General features: G+C 37.9%; 2 protein-coding genes across 2 annotated transcripts in view; one reads left to right on the forward strand and one right to left on the reverse strand.

Moving 5' to 3' along the window:
- The window catches only part of LOC140227843 (uncharacterized), a 233,850-nt gene that overhangs the window by 98,791 nt on the left and 113,120 nt on the right, over positions 1-21,939 (forward strand). The gene's annotated exons all lie outside the window — the stretch shown is intronic.
- Positions 1-21,939, reverse strand: part of LOC140227088 (uncharacterized) — a 101,153-nt gene that overhangs the window by 4,374 nt on the left and 74,840 nt on the right. Inside the window, exons 10-12 of the mRNA XM_072307518.1 lie at positions 3,517-3,699; positions 1,949-2,131; positions 378-560 (exon numbers count right to left, since the gene is read on the reverse strand). Of these exons, the coding sequence (XP_072163619.1) occupies positions 378-560; positions 1,949-2,131; positions 3,517-3,699 (549 nt within the window). The remainder of the gene's footprint in view (positions 1-377; positions 561-1,948; positions 2,132-3,516; positions 3,700-21,939) is intronic.

Below are 21,939 nucleotides of genomic sequence, written 5' to 3' on the forward strand. Positions count from 1 at the left end.
CAGAAAGTTGATACCGGTAATCAAACTTATCGTAGAGAAACGTGTGTATCATCAGAAAAGTAAAGACTGTGTAAAGCCCATCCGGCTAAGGTTTGTATTTCGGAAGTGATTATCTTTATTTTTTAATACATTTTCTCTTGCAAGAAAAATGTCTAAACCTATTCTTTTGTTAATACATTGAGTGTCATGATGCTGAGGAGGACTAGAGTTGCAAACATTGTTTAATCAATGTTAAACAGAATGAGATTAATTTGCAAAGGAATTACAGCCGACAAATAAATCACACATACCAGGTTCTTTTTCATGTTCGAAGAAGAAATTATACATCCTTCCCACACTAAATGACTCATATCAAGTATAGTCAAAGACTACATTACCTGGCACGATGATGCTGAGGCGACAGCTGTTGAGAGGAAACTAACTGGCAAGTAGGAACATTTCAGACTGAACTTCGAAAGACGTGGCAGAGCAAACACCCATTGGGCCAAGTCTCCTCCCACCGAGGGCTCCTTTTCTAAATCATTATCACTGTCGCAAAAATCTACGGTCAGATCTTCAATCTGAGGGGGAAAAGTGAATTAAAATATTGTGAAGACTTAAAGGCGAAGAAATAATGAAATCATGTAAAATTGGTGAGAAGGAATAATCGAAGACGAAGCGAAGAGACCAATGTAAAGGTGGATAGAATGCTGCTGTATCCCATTCTGAAGGAACGGATGCTCGTGGCAGTGGGAATGGTAACCCGACTTCTTTCCCACTGGTGCATTGTGGCAATCACGTGGTCATAATACCATGTTCACATGATTATATGTTACGATAACACTAAATGACATTATCAGGTTATTGAAAGTACCAGAAATATGTACTCACATTTATACATAGAGCAAAAGGGGTGTACATACTCAGTCAATTTTGATTGAGTCTATTTGATTTCTGAATTTCTTTTTCATACATAAATGAAATACAAAGTCAATTGAACGAACTAATTAATCACAGTATAATTTGAACCTGATAGTTAAAACAAATAAATGATTAATTCAGATATCCAACTTTTTTTTTCTAACACAATGCAAAATGAAAACAAACAAGCATTATTTTAAGCATTTATATTTACGCAACTATACTATCTCCTATATATGTCGTTCAAAGAAAAATTAAGCAACTATTGATGCACAGAAATTCAGGAGACCCTCACCATAAGCAGGGAGGTGGCGCTTGACGAGGACAATGGCCTCAGAAATGATAGTCTAAACAAAACGACATTGTAAGAATAATAATAAAAGTCACCACTCACGGAGCGACGAAAAAGAGAAAAGGAGGAAAGAATTTTCCTGAAAGAAAATAAATGAATAAATAAATAGATAGATAAAAAAATGTGCACAATGTTCATTTCCTGGGAATAATAGTACAGCGACCCTACCACATCCCCGCATCTATAGGGATCTTATCCCTCCTCCTCCCCCCCCCCACATTCTCTTCTCTCTCCCTCTCTCTCTCTCTCTCTCTCTTTCTCTCTGTCTTTCTCTCCCACTCTCTCTCTCTCTCTCTCTCTCTCCACGTTGCGCACTGTTTGTGTCATAGCAGAAATTTAATACCGGTAATCAAACTTATCGTAGAGAAACGTGTGTATCACCAGAAAAGTAAAGACTGTGTAAAACCCATCCGGCTAAGGATTGTATTTCGGAAGTGATTATCTTTATTTTTTAATACATTTTCTCTTGCAAGAAAAGTGTCTAAACCTGACATTGAGTGTCATAATGCTGAAGAGGACTAGAGTTGCAAACATTGTTTAATCAATGTTAAACAGAATGAGGTTCATTTGCAAAGGAATTACAGCCGACAAATAAATCACACATACCAGGTTCTTTTTTTCATTTTCTACAGAAGAAATTATACATCCTTCCCACACTAAATGACTCATATCAACTATAGTCAAAGACTACGTTACCTGGCACGATGATGCTGAGGCGACAGCTGTTGAGAGGAAACTATCTGGCAAGTAGGAACATTCCAGAGTAAACTCCGAAAGACGTGGCAGAGCAAACACCCACTGGGCCAAGTCTCCTCCCACCGAGGGAACCTTTTCTAAATCATTATCACTGTCGTGAAAACCTAAAGTCAGATCTTCAATCTGAGGGAGGAAAGCAAATTAAGATATTGTGAAGACTTAAAGGCGAAGAAATAATGAAATCATGTAAAATTGGTGAGAAGGAATAATCGAAGACGAAGCGAAGAGACCAATGTAAAGGTGGATAGAATGCTGCTGTATCCCATTCTGAAGGAACGGATGCTCGTGGCAGTGGGAATGGTAACCCGACTTCTTTCCCACTGGTGCATTGTGGCAGTCACGTGGTCATAATACCATGTTCACATGATTATATGTTACGATAATACTAAATGACATTATCAGGTTATTGAAAGTACCAGAAATATGTACTCACATTTATACATAGAGCAAAAGGGGTGTACATACTCAGTCAATTTTGATTGAGTCTATTTGATTTCTGAATTTCTTTTTCATACATAAATGAAATACAAAGTCAATTGAACGAACTAATTAATCACAGTATAATTTGAATCTGATAGTTAAAACAAATAAATGATTAATTCAGATATCCAACTTTTTTTTCTAACACAATGCAAAATGAAAACAAACAAGCATTATTTTAAGCATTTATATTTACGCAACTATAGGATCTCGTATTATATGTCGTTCAAAGAAAAATTAAGCAACTCTTGATGTACAGAAATTCAGGAGACCATCACCATAAGCAGGGAGGTGACGCTTGACGAGGACAATGGCCTCAGAAATGATAGTCTAAACAAAACGACATTGTAAGAATAATAATAAAAGTCACCACTCACGGAGCGACGAAAAAGAGAAAGGGAGGAAAGAATTTTCTTGAAAGAAAATTAATGAATAAATAAATAAATAGATAAAAAAATGTGCACAATGTTCATTTCCTGGGAATAATTGTACAGCGACCCTACCACATCACCGCATCTATAGGGATCTTATCCCTCCTCCTCCCACATTCTCTTCTCTCTCCCTCTCTCTCTCTCTTTCTCTCTGTCTTTCTCTCCCACTCTCTCTCTCTCTCTCTCTCTCTCTCCACGTTGCGCACTGTTTGTGTCATAGCAGAAATTTAATACCGGTAATCAATCTTATCGTAGAGAACGTGTGTATCACCAGAAAAGTAAAGACTGTGTAAAACCCATCCGGCTAAGGATTGTATTTCGGAAGTGATTATCTTTATTTTTTTATACATTTTCTCTTGCAAAAAAAGTGTCTAAACCTATTCTTTTGTTAATACATTGAGTGTCATAATGCTGAGGAGGACTAGAGTTGCAAACATTGTTTAATCAATGCTAAACCGAATGAGGTTAATTTGCAAAGGAATTACAGCCGACAAATAAATCACACATACCAGGTTCTTTTTCATGTTCTAAAGAAGAAATTATACATCCTTCCCACACTAAATGACTCATATCAACTATAGTCAAAGACCACATTACCTGACACGATGATGCTGAGGCGACAGCTGTTGAGAGGAAACTATCTGGCAAGTAGTAGGAGCCCAGGGTGAGCTTGAAAAGACGTGGCATAGTACACACCCATTGGGCAAGGTCTCCTCCCACCGAGGACTGATTTGGAATACCACTATCACTTTCGTTTAAAAATAAGGTCAGATCTTCAATCTGAGGGGGAAAAGCGAATTAAGCTATAGTGAAGACTTAGAGGCGAGGAAAATAATGAAATCATGTAAAAATGGTGAGAAGGAATAATCGAAGAAGAAGCGAAGAGACCAATGTAAAGGTGGATATAAGGCTGATGTATCCCATTCTAAAGGAACGAATGCTCGTGGCAGTGGGAATGGTAACCCGACTTCTTTCACATTGGTGCATGGTGGCAGTCACGTGGTCATTGATCATCATACTTACCATGTTCACATGTTTATATGTTACGATAACACTAAATGACACTATCAGATTATTGAAAGGAGCAGAAATATGTACTCTCCTTTGTACATAGCAAAAAGAGTATACAGACTCAGCCAATTTTCATTGTTTTGTTCTGATTTCTGATTTTCTTCATACATAAATGGAATACGAAGTTAGTTGAACGAACTAATTGATTATACAGTCAAACCTGCCTTAGCGGCCACCTCTCTATAGCGGTCACCTGTCTATAGCGGCCACTGAAAAATCCCCCCGAGAGAAAAGCCATGTTAAAGACCCTGTGTATAGCGGCCACCTGTCTAACGCGGCCAGCGGCCACAAATTTAGTTTCCCGCGGTAGATTTTAACCTGTCTATAGCGGCCAAAAACCCGATGGAGCCGTAGCCGAGCTGATAATTCAGGGTATTTTTCTACTTTTTAGCCGTGCCAGTCATTTCTGGGCAACATTCAGTGATCGCCTCCGTTGCATTCATCACTTATTCAGTCACAATAATGCACTAATTCATGACTGTGCACATGCTACATCTAGTGTACTGTGCAACAATTTCATAAACACCGGCATTGTTCTATGCATGATACACACGTGTGCATACGTACACACATAAATGTACATGTATATACAACGATGATACATGTACATGTAGGCAATGCACACAAAGTTGGATTACCTGTCTATAGCGGCCACCTGTCTATAACGGCCACTTTTTCCGTATCCCTTGGGTGGCCGCTATAGACAGGTTTGACTGTAGTATAATTTGAATCTGACAGTTTTAACAAATAAATGATTAATTCAGATATCCAACATTTTTTCTAACACAATGCAAAATGAAAACAAACAAGCATTATTTTATGCATATGATTTATGCAAACATAGGATCCCGTATATCTGTTGTTCAAAGAAAAATGAAGCAACTCTTGATGTACAGAAATCCAGGAGACCATCACCACAAGCAAACGCTTGACGAGGACAATGGCCTCAGAAATGATAGTCTAAACAAAACGACATTGTAAGAATAATAATAAAAGTCACCACTCACTGAATGGCGATAAAGAGAGAGGGAGGGAAGAATGAGGGTAAAAAAGAAAAGAAAAAAAAAGTGCAAATGTGAAGTGCTTGCATGAAAATGAGTTGAGTCAGTGGCTCAGGAAAATTATCCCGTTACACTTTTTCCCATTATCCCCTCCATGGTCATTATAGATAAAGACAGCCCTTACTTTTGTTTGGATTTTTTTCTTGGTTTTTCATCTTAATTTCTTGGTCAGGTTCTCATTAATATTGACAGATTCATATAAACAGCATGGACAGAAATGAGTAAAATTGTTCAATGAGTAAAGATGGCTCTAGTGGACCAACAATGGCAGGACCCAACGGGACGGAATGGTCGTGCAAAATCTTCTTTCACAATCACAAGAGGACTTAGTAAAATCAAGTGATATTGTATGAAGACATTCATAGAAGTATTAAACAGAGTTAACAGTGGCCCACCAACAACAAATATGATGCGAATTGGTCCAACTGTGTTCACTACTGCACCCAAAACGGACGTGCAACAATTTAGAAACGTATAGAATTTGTATCTACTCTCACTGTGTTAGGAATAGATATTTCGTACTCCTTTCACGACCGGAATGCGCAATTAAAGATAATTTTGATGAGTATCAAGTCACAATTGTATATTTGGAGATCTATAGAGACCTATCCCTTTATGGAAAAATAAAGATTGTTAAGAATTGTGCATTATAACAAACGCAAACAGCTAGAAAGCTGACCAGAAATGAATATCATTTATCAGTAGAAAATTGATTCCATTGGGATTCCATCGGGATTAGAACCCAAAGTTGAATTATTGGGAAACTTATTTCGTCGAAAAATTTACATTAAAATTCTAACCAAGCTATACTGATCATTTCTTTGAAGAAACTCTAGATATCGCACATTGAGAAACGTAATATAGCGACTATTCTAAAGCGTATTTCGGGTAGAATTGGTTTTGTTACCGTAATATTTTATTTTCAACTTTTTCTTGTATTCAAAACGCACGTTAAGACGTTCAGAACCGCAACATACAATCACATAGATCTCATGTCGCATAGACAAGAAAATGGTAGAGTTTATTACTATCGCATATTGAGATTGGTGCAATTCTGACAAAAGTGTCAATAATATTATTCTGGACGAAACTGACCTCGTCACGCTATCAGCCTATTTTAAGGATTTGAGTTCAAAAAGGGTTATGTCTCGGTGATGGTGATTTTTTTTTAATGCTTCCCTCAAGGAGTGATTCAGGCTAAAAATAAGTCACCCGCTAGACTATGGGAACGGTAGCCCGACCTGATTATGTTACGATGATAATGATTTAATTGAAAGCAGCAAAAGGTACTCTCATTTATACAAAGCTATATAGAGCGAAAGGAGTATACAGACCCTGTTAGCTGAGTCAGTGGCTCAAGGAAATTATCAATCTTGCCCATTATTCCCCACCATAGTCATTATACTTAATGACAGTGGTTTTTTTTTTTTTTGTTTTGTTTTTTTTTTTTTTGGGGGGGGGGTCAAGTTGTGATCAATATTGTCATGGTCATATGAACAGCATGCTCACAGAATGAGTAAAATTCTTCAAAGAGCAAGGTTCCCACCACACACAATTGTATTTATCAGTTATGTAGTCGGGATTTCATTTGATTTTGTGCCATGTAAATGCTATTTGTATATACTTATATACTTATAATTTATGTGTTACTTTGTCATGGATGGATGTTGTAGGCACACCATTGTATGGTTTGTGTGGAAACTTAATAAATGAAGGGAAATGGAATGAAATGAGAAATGACCTTTTAGTGGACTGACAAGGGCAAGTCCCAATGGGACGAAATGATGGTTCAAATCTTCGTCCACACTCACAAGAATAGTAAAATAAAAAAAAAAGATAATGTAGAGAACAGAATTATTGGTTGCCCAACCTGTTTTCTAGGTGAGGATGGGTATGTTCGTAGCAGTAAATGACCATTAACATGACAGCATTAGAATGTAGCCATCATGTAAAATAAAGATAGATTACTACCTGATGTATTGTATAGCGTCATGGAAAGCATACCCAATTATGCAGTGCCCCAATTGAGTTGATAACAGAAAGAAAAAAAATATGTTGGATGCAACAATAAGAAGGTCAATAGCGTTTTTCAAAAGAAAATGATATAAACTCCCAAAGCAAGTAACAGATGCATCCCAGGAATAAAGCAATCATGAGGTAATACTCCTAATTTTTCTCCTAGCACTACATCTGCACGAATGGTCTCTACAGAACATTCCTCCACACAATGGTGACCTTACGTTTCACATTGATCACTTCTATGAGTATGGTTCATTGCTCGTATAACACCCAAACTTGGAAAAAGTGCAATTTGTCATTGTTGACTTTAAGTTCATGTGCTCAGTCATGCATGATGTCTGTGAGAATAATCGGGTATCAATGGAAAGAAGACGAGTTTCCTTATCCTCCCAACCAACATCGCGCTCTCCATTACAGACAATTAGAAAATAGAAGCCCTTCAAAGTTGGATTACCTTTTCTTTTCTTTTTTGATACGCACTGCGGAAGAAAACAAGATATTACTATAAAAGTGATGTCAATACCAAGCTTATTAGTTGACGGTTGAAGACGTAAGGATGCAATGTGCGACTTTCAATTGATCAAAATGTGTTATTGGAGCCTTTTTTCTGTGTTGTCTGGTGCATAGATTGTTATGATTGCATCATCAAAGTTTACCGTGGCGCTTCGAGTGCAATTTTTATTTTTCTTTTGACGTGTTGGAGAGTGTGCACGAAATAACGGTATAATCCCTCTCCGTAGTGGTGACGTAACGGCGAGAGAGAAATTCCCTCATATTAAACGAACTTTCTGACCTGCAGAATATTCGTGTTTGGCGATCTTCCCTTCTATCACTGTCTATAAGGTGTGTATCGTCTTCTCCACTGTAAAACACGTTGTAGGAAAGGGTTTGTGTGGGCAGCAGCAATACTGTGCCACTACAGTCAAACCGCCTTTCCTTGGCTTTGAACCCGAGTGCTTCTTGTACTCCAGTAAAACAAATAAAAAAAAAATTATAAAAAAATAAATCAATAAAAATCACGGTCGCCTGGGCAACTCGCCAGGCTTCCATTAACTAAAGATACATTCCTAGGTGAATTAAGCTTCTTTCTCAGGTGTATCTTCAGGCCATAATACTTTTGAAATCGTAAAGGGACGTTTCACGGCTTTCCCGTACAACAATTCGAAGAAGTTGGCCAAAAATACATTACCAGTCTATTTCTTCATTTCCACGTGGAGCCAATACGTGAATTCTCAAGATGTTATAGTGCGAGAAGAAGAGCATTCGTGGACGTAGCTAGTGATCAACGTGCGTGTTTATTGCCGATCTTTCGGTCTCGTTAGGACCTTCATCAGGGCTGTAACGATACAAAAATGACTCACTCGTATGGCTATACTCGTAAAAATATAAATCTAACTAGCGTGAGTCTATAGTGGCTATGTCATCAATAAATTCGTAATTCTATAGCCAGAAGACGACGCGTGGCTGTTGTACTGCATTATAGTGTACATAGCCACTTACGTTTTGTACTGCTGCCATATGCTGTATTATTGTCGGCAACATAAGAATGATTAGTTTTATTATTATTATAGTGTCCTGTTATTTAACAAACAATATGAAGATGAATTTTTGTTATACACCTTCATTTCAATTAATAACACGAGTTTGATATGAAATGTATTCAATAATATGAAATTAATTATGTATATTATTATTATTGTTTTCTGTTTACAAATTTATTGATGACATAGCCACTGTCACAGCCGGTGAAAGCGTGTGATTGCTTGTTGGTCCAGTGTGACTCCTTGAATACAGGACTCATACAAAGTAAGCACAAACACCATAATTCCGGAAATTATCAGCTTTATTTCCGGTCTTTCAATTTGGATACAAATAAGGTGGTGGTACAAGAAAAAAACAACAACACACAGACACGTCACATACGCTCATGCACACAGTTCAGTCAATGCTTATCATGACACCTCAAACCTCACTCTAGCGACGTAATGCTTAAACGCCGGCTTCCCATCAATCTCCTAACTATCCATATCATAGAGAAAACTTAACAAATGCTTCGCAATATGGCCATGAATATTGCCTAGACTTTACTCCGGTTACTGATATGGTTTTACATAAGCTTCTTTGATTAAACTCAACACTTGTGATAACTCATCAAATACTACCTGTGCGCACAGTTTACAATTAGGGGTTTGAATATTAACAGTCCAAGGTGTTTCTTTCGGGATAAACAAAACCTGGTATTGTCATGCTGAAGTTGTCTCCGTGATCGTCGAAGTCGAACGCGAAACAGTTCGCTGCGAAGACGGAGGGCAAGACCTCGTCGAAGGGACGGTTTCCAACTGGACGTGCAGTACACGGCGGGTTCCTTCCTTGTCCGAAGTGGCCCGAACACATTGTCACGAGCTGGGGTTATCTTAGTCTAGCGGGCGACGTATTTTTAGCCTAAATCAGTGATTGGCAGTCAATAGAGGGCGCGACGATGTGGAAGTCAAGTTGACTAAAAATACGTCTAGTAAGAAACCTCCGAATAGAGGCGTGGAACCGGGTGTGGCATGACAGTTGTCAGTCGTCAACTCTCAAAGTTTTATTGGCTGAGCATCGGATGTCAATCAAAACACGACGCAGAGCCCGAAGAAATGCTAGTCTACTCTCCTAGGTATACTACAGATAATCTTTCAATAAAAATACAGTTTGCCTGTCTCTTTCAGCTTACTACAGTATTTTTTCACTCTTCTCCATTCTTTTTAAGGTGTATTACATTTTACATTACTTCAAATAGAAAAGAATGATGGTAATCAGTGCAACTGACTTCAGTTGTAAATCTATGAGGGTTTTGCACGTAGAAACTACGCCCAAATTACTGCCGAATGCAAACCTTCAATTATTGGAGTAAAGTCTACTTGATATATACTTTACTTGTACGTTTCGGAAATATATCTGATATCACTACTCCCCTCTATCATTTTTAACCTTGAGTTACCATATATTTTTGTATCAAACTTTGTAAGATATTTGCTTAACATCAATAAAGCTGCCGTCAAGACATCAATCTCTATATCGGAGCACCGTAGACTTTAAACAGGCATTTTCTGTCGTGTTCACGCGTGATCATACTGTCACGGAAGAACACGTCCGCGGTACATGTGCGTCCAAGGGGAAAACAAAAAGGAGCTGCGACACAAAAAGATTCCTGCAAAGCCAAAGGCACAGGTGAACTATGGTGCATCCTTTGCAATCATGAAATTACGAGATGCCATCTACGTGGTGCTGGCAACAAGTAATGATAAACCGATTCAATCTGAATCATATTTTATTACAATGCATATGAGGACATCTTTGTGGCCATTCTGTATGCATATTATGTATTGCTAAATTGAGTATCATCAACAAGCTAACAACTGTGGTAAAATACACATACAAACACGCACGCACACACACACACACACGCACAAGACGTATTACGCAACTGAGGCACAACACGCAAGATTTGTGTCCATGTCCAAATCGCTAGAAGTGACACGTATGGCTCTGCTAAAGAGTCTTGTACGATTTTCGCCTGGAAGATCTCGTTTAGAGGTAAAGCGTGGTTGTTAAAATAACATTCACATGATTCGACCTGTCAGAAATAAATTATACTCGTATTTTCTGACAAGATTTCAGTAATGATTATGTTCCTTCGTGTCCTTTCTGGGATGCATCATTTCAAGGATCGTTAATCTGATAATAAAATCAGGTTCGTTATTCCGAAAACGAAATATTCTTCTTTTAGTTACAAAATACGTTGATGTGACACCAATAATAAAAGGTGGAATATTATGCATTAAAAATTGAACGAAAACACGCACACGTATTCATGCCTACACACGTGCACACACACGCATTTACACACACAAAGACAAGTATAATGACAAACATACACAAACTAAAAAGGTCAAAAATAAAGCACTCGTGTATGTGCTGATAATCCCCTTTGAAATACGGCCAAAATCATAGATCAGCCCCTTCCCACTCTCATAACTCAAATGCATCAGACATGCAGATGTAAACCAAGGATGACAGAAAAAGGCAGCAACGGTGACGAAATTAAATCAGCCCACAATGTGCTTATCTAATGCCTCAACTTATTTTCCACTTTGCTTAGAGTAGCAAGCTTCTGAATGTGCTTTATCAAGACGTTTTGTCCAAGACACACTTGCTTTGGATTGCAGGGGTCAAATACCTCAGACAGTTGTAAATAAGGGGTGACGAAAGAAGGCGGCCACGGTATCGAAATCAATTCAGCAACAATACTCTTAAATAATCCATCAACTCGTAATTCAACATTGCTGAGAGTTGCATGCTTCTCAACGAGCCAAATCAAGACATCTTATCCAAGAGACTTGCCCTTTGGATTAGAGGCTCAAATACTTGATGACGTTGTAAATACAGGATGACGAAATAAGGCAGCAGGGTGGCAAAATCGATTCAGCCAAAAATATGCTTAGCGAAGACATGAAATCATTCTGCCGCTTTGATTAGAATTGCATGCTTCTCAATGTGCTATATCAATAATTTCTCTCCAAGTGGCATGAGCTTTGAATTAGAGGGCTGAAATGCATCAGACCAATGTACAGAAAGGGTGACGAAAAAAGGCAGCAACGGTGACAAAATCGAATCAACTTACAATGTGCTATGGTAAAACAATATCATACCACTTTGCTAAGGGTTACATGCCTCTCAATGTACTATATCAAACAGTTTCTTTTTTTCCAGGACAAATGTGATTTGGATCAGAGGGCTAATATACATGATGAGATGTAAATAAAGGGCGAATAAAAGAAGAAAGGAGAACGCTGACGAAATCGATTCAGGCAACAAAACGCTTGAATAATACATCAAATCGTTTGACTACTATGATCGGAGTTGCATGCTTCTCAGAGTGCTTTATAGTGCATCAAGAAGTTTCCCCCCTGTGACGTGTGCTTTGCATTCTAGGGCTCAAATACATGAAACTAATTGTACATGAAGGGTGGTGAAATAAGGCAGCAACTGTGTCTAAATCGATTCAGTCCACGATATGATTAGCTAATACGTCGAATTGTTCATTTTGTTCAGAGTTGCATGTATCCCAATGAGCTTTTGCTATGGGGACTCAAATACATAAGAAAGTTGTACATAAAGGATGAAGATAAATGCAGCAACTGTGAGGAAATTTTACTAATCCTAAATGTGGTTAGGCAATATATCAACTCGTCATACCACTTTGCTGAGAGTTGCATGGTTCTCATTGTGCTACAGGACGTTTTCTCCAAGGGGCATATTGTGCTTTAGATTTAAGGGCTCAATTGTATCAGGGAGATGTAAATAAAGAGTGACGAAAACAGACAGCAACGGTGACGAAATCGATTTGGACTAAAATTTATTCAAGTACTACTCCACTCTTTATACCTTTCTACAGAGAGCCGAATGGTTCGCATTGTGCTTTATCAAGGCGTTTTTGTCCAAGAAGAGTGTACTCTGGATTTGAGGGCTGCGTGCTTCTCAATGTGCTATATCAAGAAATTTACAAAAGAGACATGTGTTTATATTAGAGGGGTCGAAAATACATGATGAGGTTGTAAATAAAGGGTGACGAAAAAGGCAATCAGGGTAACGGAAGCAAACAATGTGTCTAAATGATGCTTCAAATTGTTATATCAAATTAGTTATTGTTCCATGCTTCTCAATGTGTTACATCAAGACATTTTCTCCCAGAGACATGCTCTTTGCATTCGAGGTCTTAAATACATGATGCCGTCTTACACGAAGGGTGACGAAAAAGGCGACAACGGTGACGAAATCGATTTAGTCCAGGATATGATTAGCTAATACATCAAATTGTTATACAATTTTTACAGTTGTATATCACAATGTACCTTATCAGTATTTTTTTCAAGTGGCATGAGCTTTGGATTAGGCAACTAAAATGCATCAGAAAGTTGTACGTAAAGGTTGACGAAAAGTTAACCAGCTATGACGAAATCAAATCAGATCAAAATGTGGTTACGTAATATATCAACTCGTCACGCCACTTTTTTGGGAGTTGCATAGTTCTGAGTTTGCTACATCAATACGTTTTATCCAAGAGATGTATGTTTTAGATTAGAGGGCTTAAATGCATCAGACAGTTGTAAATAAATAGTAACAAAAACAGGCAGCAACAGTGACGAAATCGAATCAGCTAACGTGTTAAGCAATAAATCAATTCGTCATATCACTTTACTGAGATATGCATGCTTTTCAATGTCAGTGAATGTGCTTCATCAAGGTGTTATATCCAAGAGATGTGTCCTTTGGATTACAGGGCTCAAATGCATCAGTCATTTGTAGATAAAGGGTGACGAAAACAGGCAACAGTGGTGACGGAATCGAATCAGCCCACATTTTGCTCAAGTAATAAATCAACTCGTCATATCACTTTACTAAGAGCTGTGTGCTTCTTATTGTGCTTTATGAAGACATTTTATGCAAGACATGTGGGCTTGGATTAGAGGGCTCAAACGCATCAGATAGTTGTAAATGACGGGTGACGAAAACAGGCAGCAGCGGTGACGGAATCGAATCAGCCAACAATATTCTTTATTACTAGTACATCAACTCGTTATATCGCTTAACTGAGACTTGTATACTTCTCAACGTGCTATATCATGACGTTATATCAAAGAGAAAAGTGTTTTGGAATAGTATATGGCTCATGTACATCAAAGAGTTGACAAACAGGGGAAAACCCCACAACGGAGAGCTGTACGGTTCATATGCAGTTACTACATTATCCGCGATCTAGACTGTACCACGTGCATGAGGGAGAAACTGAACTTGCCAACTCTTACCTTGGGATGCCAGGTCCGGAGATTAAAATCATTCTTCAAAGCGGTAGAGGGGTTGGTCCCAGCCCTACATTCTGGAATTGTTTTCACTAAAGTAAGACCCAAGCGAAATATTACAGCAAAGAAATATAAAGAATGTAACGTCAGAAAAAAAAGAATGTCGAAAATTACGTTACAAATCAAACTAAATGTTACACACTAAGGCACTGTAACACATCAGTATACCGACCGAGTTTCCCTCTTTTTTGTGAAACCGATCCTGGTTTGGAATTAACTTCCAGCTGAAGTCGTTAACAGTATATTAAGGAGGTTTTCAAAGCAAATATTGAGCAAAGTCTTCTTCACTTTGACTACCAACGCTCCCAATGTGCCCTCTCTCACCCGGTGCCTTATACCGCAAGGTCCTGCACCGTACTACATCCAGAACCAGGAAGGATGACCAAAAAAAAAAAAAAAACAAAAACAAAAAAACGGCAGTAACGGTGACGAAATTTAATCAAGCCCGATGTGTTTAGGTAATGCGTCAAATTGAAATACCACTTTGCTGAGAGTTGCAGGCTTCCAAATGCTCTACATCAATATGTTTTCTCCCAGAGACAAGTGTTCTAGATTATAGGCTGAAATACATGATGACAAAGTGAATAAAGGGTGACGAAAAAGGGCAACAGCGGTGACGAAATGGATTAAACCAACAATATGCTAAAATATTACATCAAATCGTTACACCAATTTGTTTAGACGTACAGGCTTCTCAATGAACTATTTCAAAATGTTTTTGTCGCAGAGATATATGCTTTGCATTCGAGTTCTTCAAGGACAAGTTCACCTGACTAGACATGTGGATTGAGTGATTGCATATTGTTGGCTGAATCGTTTTTGTCATGTTGACTCTCTCATTTTCGTCGCCCTATATGTACAACATGTACAACTGTCTCATGTACTTAAAGGACAAGTTCACCTTCATAGACATGAGGGTTAAGTGAATGCAACAATATTTAGTAGAACACATCAGTGAAAGTTTGAGGAAAACTTGACAATGCGTTTAAAAGTTATGAATTTGTAAATTATCTGCACAATCACTGCTTCATGAGAAGACTATGATGTCATATGCATAGAACCATATGAGGAAAATAATAAGAGAAAAACTTCGCTTTTTGAATAAAGTGCATATTTCCTGGACTTGTTACTGACCTATGTTATATTTAAAGAAACATTATCCCCCTCGTCTTCTGAAATAGAGAAGTCGGTTGTTCTTTTGTTATGCGAGAAAAGTGGAAACATGTTTGATTTTCTTTATAAAATGTACTGTTTTATATTGTTGTACACATGTGACATCACAAGCCATAGTAGTCTTGTCATCTAGCCATGACTAAGCAGAAACTTCAAAAATTTATAACATTTGAACGGATTGTCCGATTTCCCTTAAATTATCACTAATGTGTTCTGCTAATATTGTTGCATTCACTTAACCCACATGTCTATGAAGGTGAACTTGTCCTTTAAATACATGAGACAGTTGTACATATAGGGTGACGAAAATGAGAGGCAACAGTGACAAGATCGATTCAACCAACAATATGCTTAAATAATGCATTAAATGGCTATGTATATTAAAAAGTTTTCTCAAAATTACAAATGCTTTGGATTTGGAGGACACGCATGATACACATCAACCAGGCAATTACAGACCTGTCTCCCTGACATCCGTGATGTGTTAAAAACATGAGCAAATGATATGTAAGCCTTCTTGCAACATTTGGAGAATCAAAACATCCCGTCGCCCTTTAATCACGGTTTTAGACTACTGATTGAACAATTGCCCAGCTCCTCAGAACAATAAATAAACGACCTACCAAATACTCTCAAGTCCCGACTCATTACGCCTTTTGGTAGATGACTGCCAATTAAAAAAAAAATAATAATAAGTCAAGTCTTAGCGTGATTATCTCAAGTTGCAAGATTTATTTCAACTGAAAAAAAAAAAAAAATGGGCATCCGACAGGGGAATGAGGCTCAATGGTGACAAATGCCAAGTATGAGTACTGACGACAAATCCTCATACTTGCCCCAGGCCACCATAAACAATATTATCACTGAATGCAATGTACATAATTATGACCAAGAATGGATTTCTCAGGAGGTATCACTTTTCATGTGCTGATATATTGAAGTATACAAGGACACTTTATTACACTTGTCTGGGAAGAAGCGAAACTGAGCTTTCATCAAGAGAGAACATTGAACTTGATGATCTCACGTCTGAAGATGGCTCAGATGTTTGGCCTATGAACGAGTATGCTGATGCACAAGAAGGGAATAGTGACAGTGATGATGATTAGATACGGGAGTAGATCAAGTTCAAGATACTTTACTGAACCAAAGGCATTATCTACCATGTCCAGATGAAACAAAAGCCTAGCTTAAGTGCTTCAAAATATTTCTAAGATTTGGATTAGGGATAGAAACGACGTACTATGTAGGTAAAGTACTATGAATTGTTGATTTACAAATTGGGTACAATAGTTATGATAAAACATGTAGCTAGACTAAACCATGTTAAGTTTTAGTTTATTGAGTAAGGCTTTATTGGTTGGGGCTTTTTTATACAACCGACCTACACAAATGCATCAAAACTCACATGATAATTCGAACATTTTTAAATCACTACTCCCAATGGTAAACATTGCCTTTAATGATCTGCATTGCCTCGTTACATGTTTTTTACTGCTACTAATAAACAGTATCCATCTCTTTGTGTTGGATAGGCCTACACAGCATTTCGATAAAATGTTTTTATAGTTTCTAGGATTCCTTTTAAATCATCTGCTCTTATCGTCAGGGTTCGCTCGCATCTTAATAAAAACCGTGTTTAATTGGTTTTCTTGTTTTTGAAGGGAATATAAGCAACATTATTATGAATTATGATCAGTGCACTTCAATACACAAGCGCTGCACTGGAGCAAACTGCAACCCACTGGTAGAATTGAAGAGTTTGTTTGCAAAAACCATAAGTTCATTTTTGAAGATTTTGAAGTACGGTCTCTGTCATAACATTGCATAAAGTACAAAATAATGCCTTTTAAATGATTATATTGGTCACTACATGATAAAGGTACATTTTTGAAGTTATGGTCAAAAGAAGCAAACATTTTCCTATTATTCTCTTTATTTTTCTTGACCTTTAATCGCAACTATCTCCATTTGGCAAATATGGACTTATCGGTTTTTGCAAACAAACTCTTCAATTATAACAAACTAATCACATTGTTATGTGTACTATGACTGAACTGCAAACCGAATTTGGTTCAGGTGAGTGAACATCATATGACACATAGTGTATTACACAAGATAGGCCTATTTGCAAATGTAGGCCTATTGGAATAAATTTCCAGTTTAGAAAATATGAGCAAAAATAGCAAGATTGAACAACCTTATTGCTTTACTCAAAGCCAACATAACTTTAATCCCCTTTGCTTTCTAATATAAATGCTATCTCGACTATATCATGGCCATTTGAGATAAAATATGTGTTGTATGGATGATTAAACTGTATTCCTATTATTATTATACTGACCCATTCGTCTTGCACGTTATGGTGGAAAAGCACAGGCAACCTTATTTTCTCAAAAGAAGGGCAATACAGAAAGCGTTTCAGCGCCTCTGTCACAAATTTCCATCATTTATCCATAAATTACAAATATATTTATCTCCCAAATTGATATGTTATAATAATCATCATAGATTTAAGCCATTTTCACCATGATCATAATTATAAATCGTCCATGCTATTTCTCCATAGTTATTAAACGACTCTTGGCGTTTTATGATAGCATGTTTTACAGTAGTCGTTGAGATAAGTAATTTGTCGGCCTATTTGCACACATATAGAATGCAAGGTTTCACTTCATATCTATTACTCGATAAATTATTACTCTATTTAGGCACTTCCATCATGACTGGTGATGTATGTGCCGCTGGACAGAATCTACAGCTTTATAAAAGATCGCATTTCCATGTTTCGCTATTCGAACAGAGTCACTTTATTTGTCAGCTGAATTGGACATTGTGAAAATAGCCGTCTTTTTTTCAGGCAAACGTATATCAAAGCAATGAAAATTCTTGCTTTCGTGCGCCGATCACTAACGCAGGTTATTTATACAGATATTTGGTTAAATAGATGCAGAAAATCATGGTGGATAAAGCTTGATAAGAAAACTATAATAGTGTGCTGATAAAAGAGAAAACAGGGTCTTTTAGGAAGCGTAAAAGCGGTATCGTGTTTAACATCTTCTACGGAGTGAGAATGGTGAATCTCCACATGCAAGCGAAGCTTCTATCTGAAATCGTTCGTCACTGCATTCAGAGCAACAATTTTGTAAATTCCAATTCAGATGTCCTCATGCTCACTCGAGGTGCATCCATATTCAAAGAGTATGCTTTACCCATTTACGCCTATACTTCCTAGTCATATTTCACACTTTCGACAAAAATATAAAAAATACTGCTGGTGCTCGCGCATTTCCAAACATTTGCCTAATGTCTATATTTTGTGATGCCACGTTGACCTGCTGTACACCTGGAAATATAACTTTAACTTTTCAACCAATGTATAACGTCCTTCGAAGCACTTTCTAAGATATGAAAACCAGGAAAATGAGGTATAGGAATTACCATGAGCTACCAACTATATAAGCATGTATACATTCGTCGATGTTTGATTTGACAACCGGGAAATTGGATAAAAAATGGCCATCACTTGTCTTTTCCGGCGCTTTGGCCATGGTCACATATCGTGCGGTTATGCTTCAGTTTCGTAAGTAGGTCGTGGTTTTTTTTTTTTCTCCTTTGCGTGTGTGTGTATGCATCAGCCACATTGGTTAGCTTAATTTTCTGCATTGGCATGCATTCGGAATGGTTAGAAAGATGTCCTAATTTGCATTTGTAAAGAAATGTGAATCAGATTGAATCGGTTCCTCCTTACTTGTTGCCAGCACCACGTAGAAGGCATCTCGTAATTTCATGATTGCAAAGAATGCACCATAATTCACCTGTGCCTTTGGCTTTGCAGGAATCTTTTTTGTGTCGCAGCTCCTCTTTGTTTTCCCCTTGGACGCCCATGTACCGCGGACGAGTTCTTCCGTGACAGTGTGATCACGCGTGAACACGACAGAAAATGCCTGTTTAAAGTCTACGGTGCTCCGATATAGAGATTGATGTCTTGACGGCAGCTTTATTGATGTTAAGCAAATATCTTACAAAGTTTGATACAAAAATATATGGTAACTCAAGGTTAAAAATGATAGAGGGGAGTAGTGATATCAGATATATTTCCGAAACGTACAATTAAAGTATATATCAAGTAGAATTTACTCCAATAATTGAAGGTTTGCATTCGGCAGTAATTTGGGCGTAGTTTCTACGTGCAAAACCCTCATAGATTTACAACTGAAGTCAGTTGCACTGATTACCATCATTCTTTTCTATTTGAAGTAATGTAAAATGTAATACACCTTAAAAAGAATGGAGACGAGTGAAAAAATACTGTAATAAGCTGAAAGAGACAGGCAAACTGTATTTTTATTGAAAGATTATCTGTAGTATACCTAGGAGAGTAGACTAGCATTTCTTCGGGCTCTGCGTCGTGTTTTGATTGACATCTGATGCTCAGCCAATAAAACTTCGAGAGTTGACGACTGACAACTGTCATGCCACACCCGGTTCCACGCCTCTATTCGGAGGTTTCTTACTAGACGTATTTTTAGTCAACTTGACTTCCACATCGTCGCGCCCTCTATTGACTGCCAATCACTGATTTAGGCTAAAAATACGTCGCCCGCTAGACTAGGGTTATCTTTGCACGGCGTGCACGGGTTGTCTACGTACACCCGAATGACCCAAGTTAACGCCATAGTTTGGTGACTAAAAACTGCCGGTATCCGACCTCATATCGTCTGCTCAAGCCTTTTCCAGCAGACCTTGCAGTCCAACTGCTGCCCCTGCAACTGCTGCATAGCCACTGAGGTTGCTTCTATGAAGCCAGTATGACATGTGGTTGTATTGCCCCTATGTATTAAATCAACTAGCATTGTTATGTGCAAACACCTGTAGCTTCCCCAGCACAGTGCTGCTCCACACTGGCAGCCAGACACTGTATGATTTCAGCAATGTATTGTTGCTAGGCCAGATTTCTATACACAGGAATGTTCTGTCCAGGTGTTCATAACTCCCTTTTGTCTGTCGGTAGTAGCCCAGATTCTTGAGTAGGGCGTAACAATAGCAATAGGAAAATCAGGGGAGAAATGACTTGTAACAGCCACTATAGACTCACGCTAGTTAGATTCATATTGTTACGAGTGTAGCCATACGAGTGAGTCATTTTTGTATCATTACAGCCCTGCTGAAGGTCCTACCGAGACCGAAAGCTCGGCAATAAACACGCACGTTGATCACTAGCTACGTCTGTTAAGGTCTTAAAGTGTAACCCGGTCTTAAAGTGTAACTCGGTGCCTAGGCTTCTGAAAATGTGTCTCACATATAGAGCGCCACCTGTGGTTTTGGATAAGTTTATAGGCCAGTTCTTTCTGTCGTCTGCTCACACACCATCCGTGGTTTTGAGTACGTTATCAGCCAGTTCTTTCCGTCTTCCGCTCGCTTGCTATACGAATTGCATTTTGAAAGTTTCGAAAATGAATTGCAGAGTATTGTTATTGTGGTGTTTGTTCCTGTTTACATCGCTATTTTGTCAGTGTCAACCACGTCCAGGCAGAAAATCAGATGATGATGGCGAAGAAAGGCTCGGCGAATGGCAAGAAGATGGACAGTCATTTGCGTGTCGAGGCAGTGGTGATGCTGGCATTCCAGCTGCAGTATTTCAAATCCAACCTACTCGGCGTTAGCATTCCAGACTCATTTTGTGTACTTGTTGTAGTAGTGTGTGATGATATAAAAAGCAATGGATTGTACATAGGACTATAATCATATCGATGATTGTTCAACTTGAGTTGTTTTCAGTTGCCAAATAACTTCTGTGACTTGGAAGTCATTCTGACTGGGACTGTAACAAGTCTCCCAATCTCGCCATTTCTGATGTATACATGCATGTATAATATGTTAATTACATTCCAGCTATTCCACTGCCAGTTGACCTATTCAGCATTCTGGTATTCCAAGCTGTAGTATTCTATTTGTTATAGTAGTGTGTGACGGTATCTAAATAAACTAATAATCTGTACATATTCTACGATCGTCAAAATTTACAATGTAAGTTGCATTCAGTTGCCAAAGTATCCTCCATGAAAAGTTTTCTATTTAAACATTTGTTAAATATCTACTTTGGAGAGTCATTGTACCTGGGAGTGTGACAAGGTTTCAATCTTGCCATTTCTATAGTCATTTATTTCACGATTTCACGGGTATTTCAGCTTTTTATCAGCAAGTATTTGTTTATTCATATAATTCCTTTTTTTATTTGATGCATTACTGTACAAAAATATTGTATGTAAATTTTCACTGTTATCATTAGACACAAGCAAATTCGAAATTTGTAATAGGCTGTTTTTTTGCTCTTTGTGTTCTCAGTGTTTTAATAAATATTCGCTAAAGATATTTTCTCAGCTTTTGAGTAATCACAATGGAATCTTACACATTAGAGCCTTGGAGGGCAGATTTAGAAACATACAATATGCATTGCATTGTCGAAAAGGGCATTATCAGTGATGGCATATGACGCAATACTGTCGATGTGTAATTCAAAAGAATAGTGTGGTAATCCTCCCCTCCCAAACAATGCTCAGGAGGGGACTGAAATGGGCTCCATAACATACGTGTGTGCAATGTTTCCCTTGAACTATCAAAGTAGATTATTGCACACTGTAAAACGTACATATTGTCACTCTGAGATGACCAACCTTATTTATGTATGATGCACGTCATGTCAAGATACATTTTAATATTGTATTGCTTGGAAAGGATTTGTTATACTGTGCAGTGTGTATACGAAGCGACTGTCAGCAGAATCACGTTAT

Source organism: Diadema setosum, chromosome 4 (genome assembly GCF_964275005.1).
Source record: "Diadema setosum chromosome 4, eeDiaSeto1, whole genome shotgun sequence".
NCBI classification, from domain to species: Eukaryota; Metazoa; Echinodermata; class Echinoidea; order Diadematoida; family Diadematidae; genus Diadema; species Diadema setosum.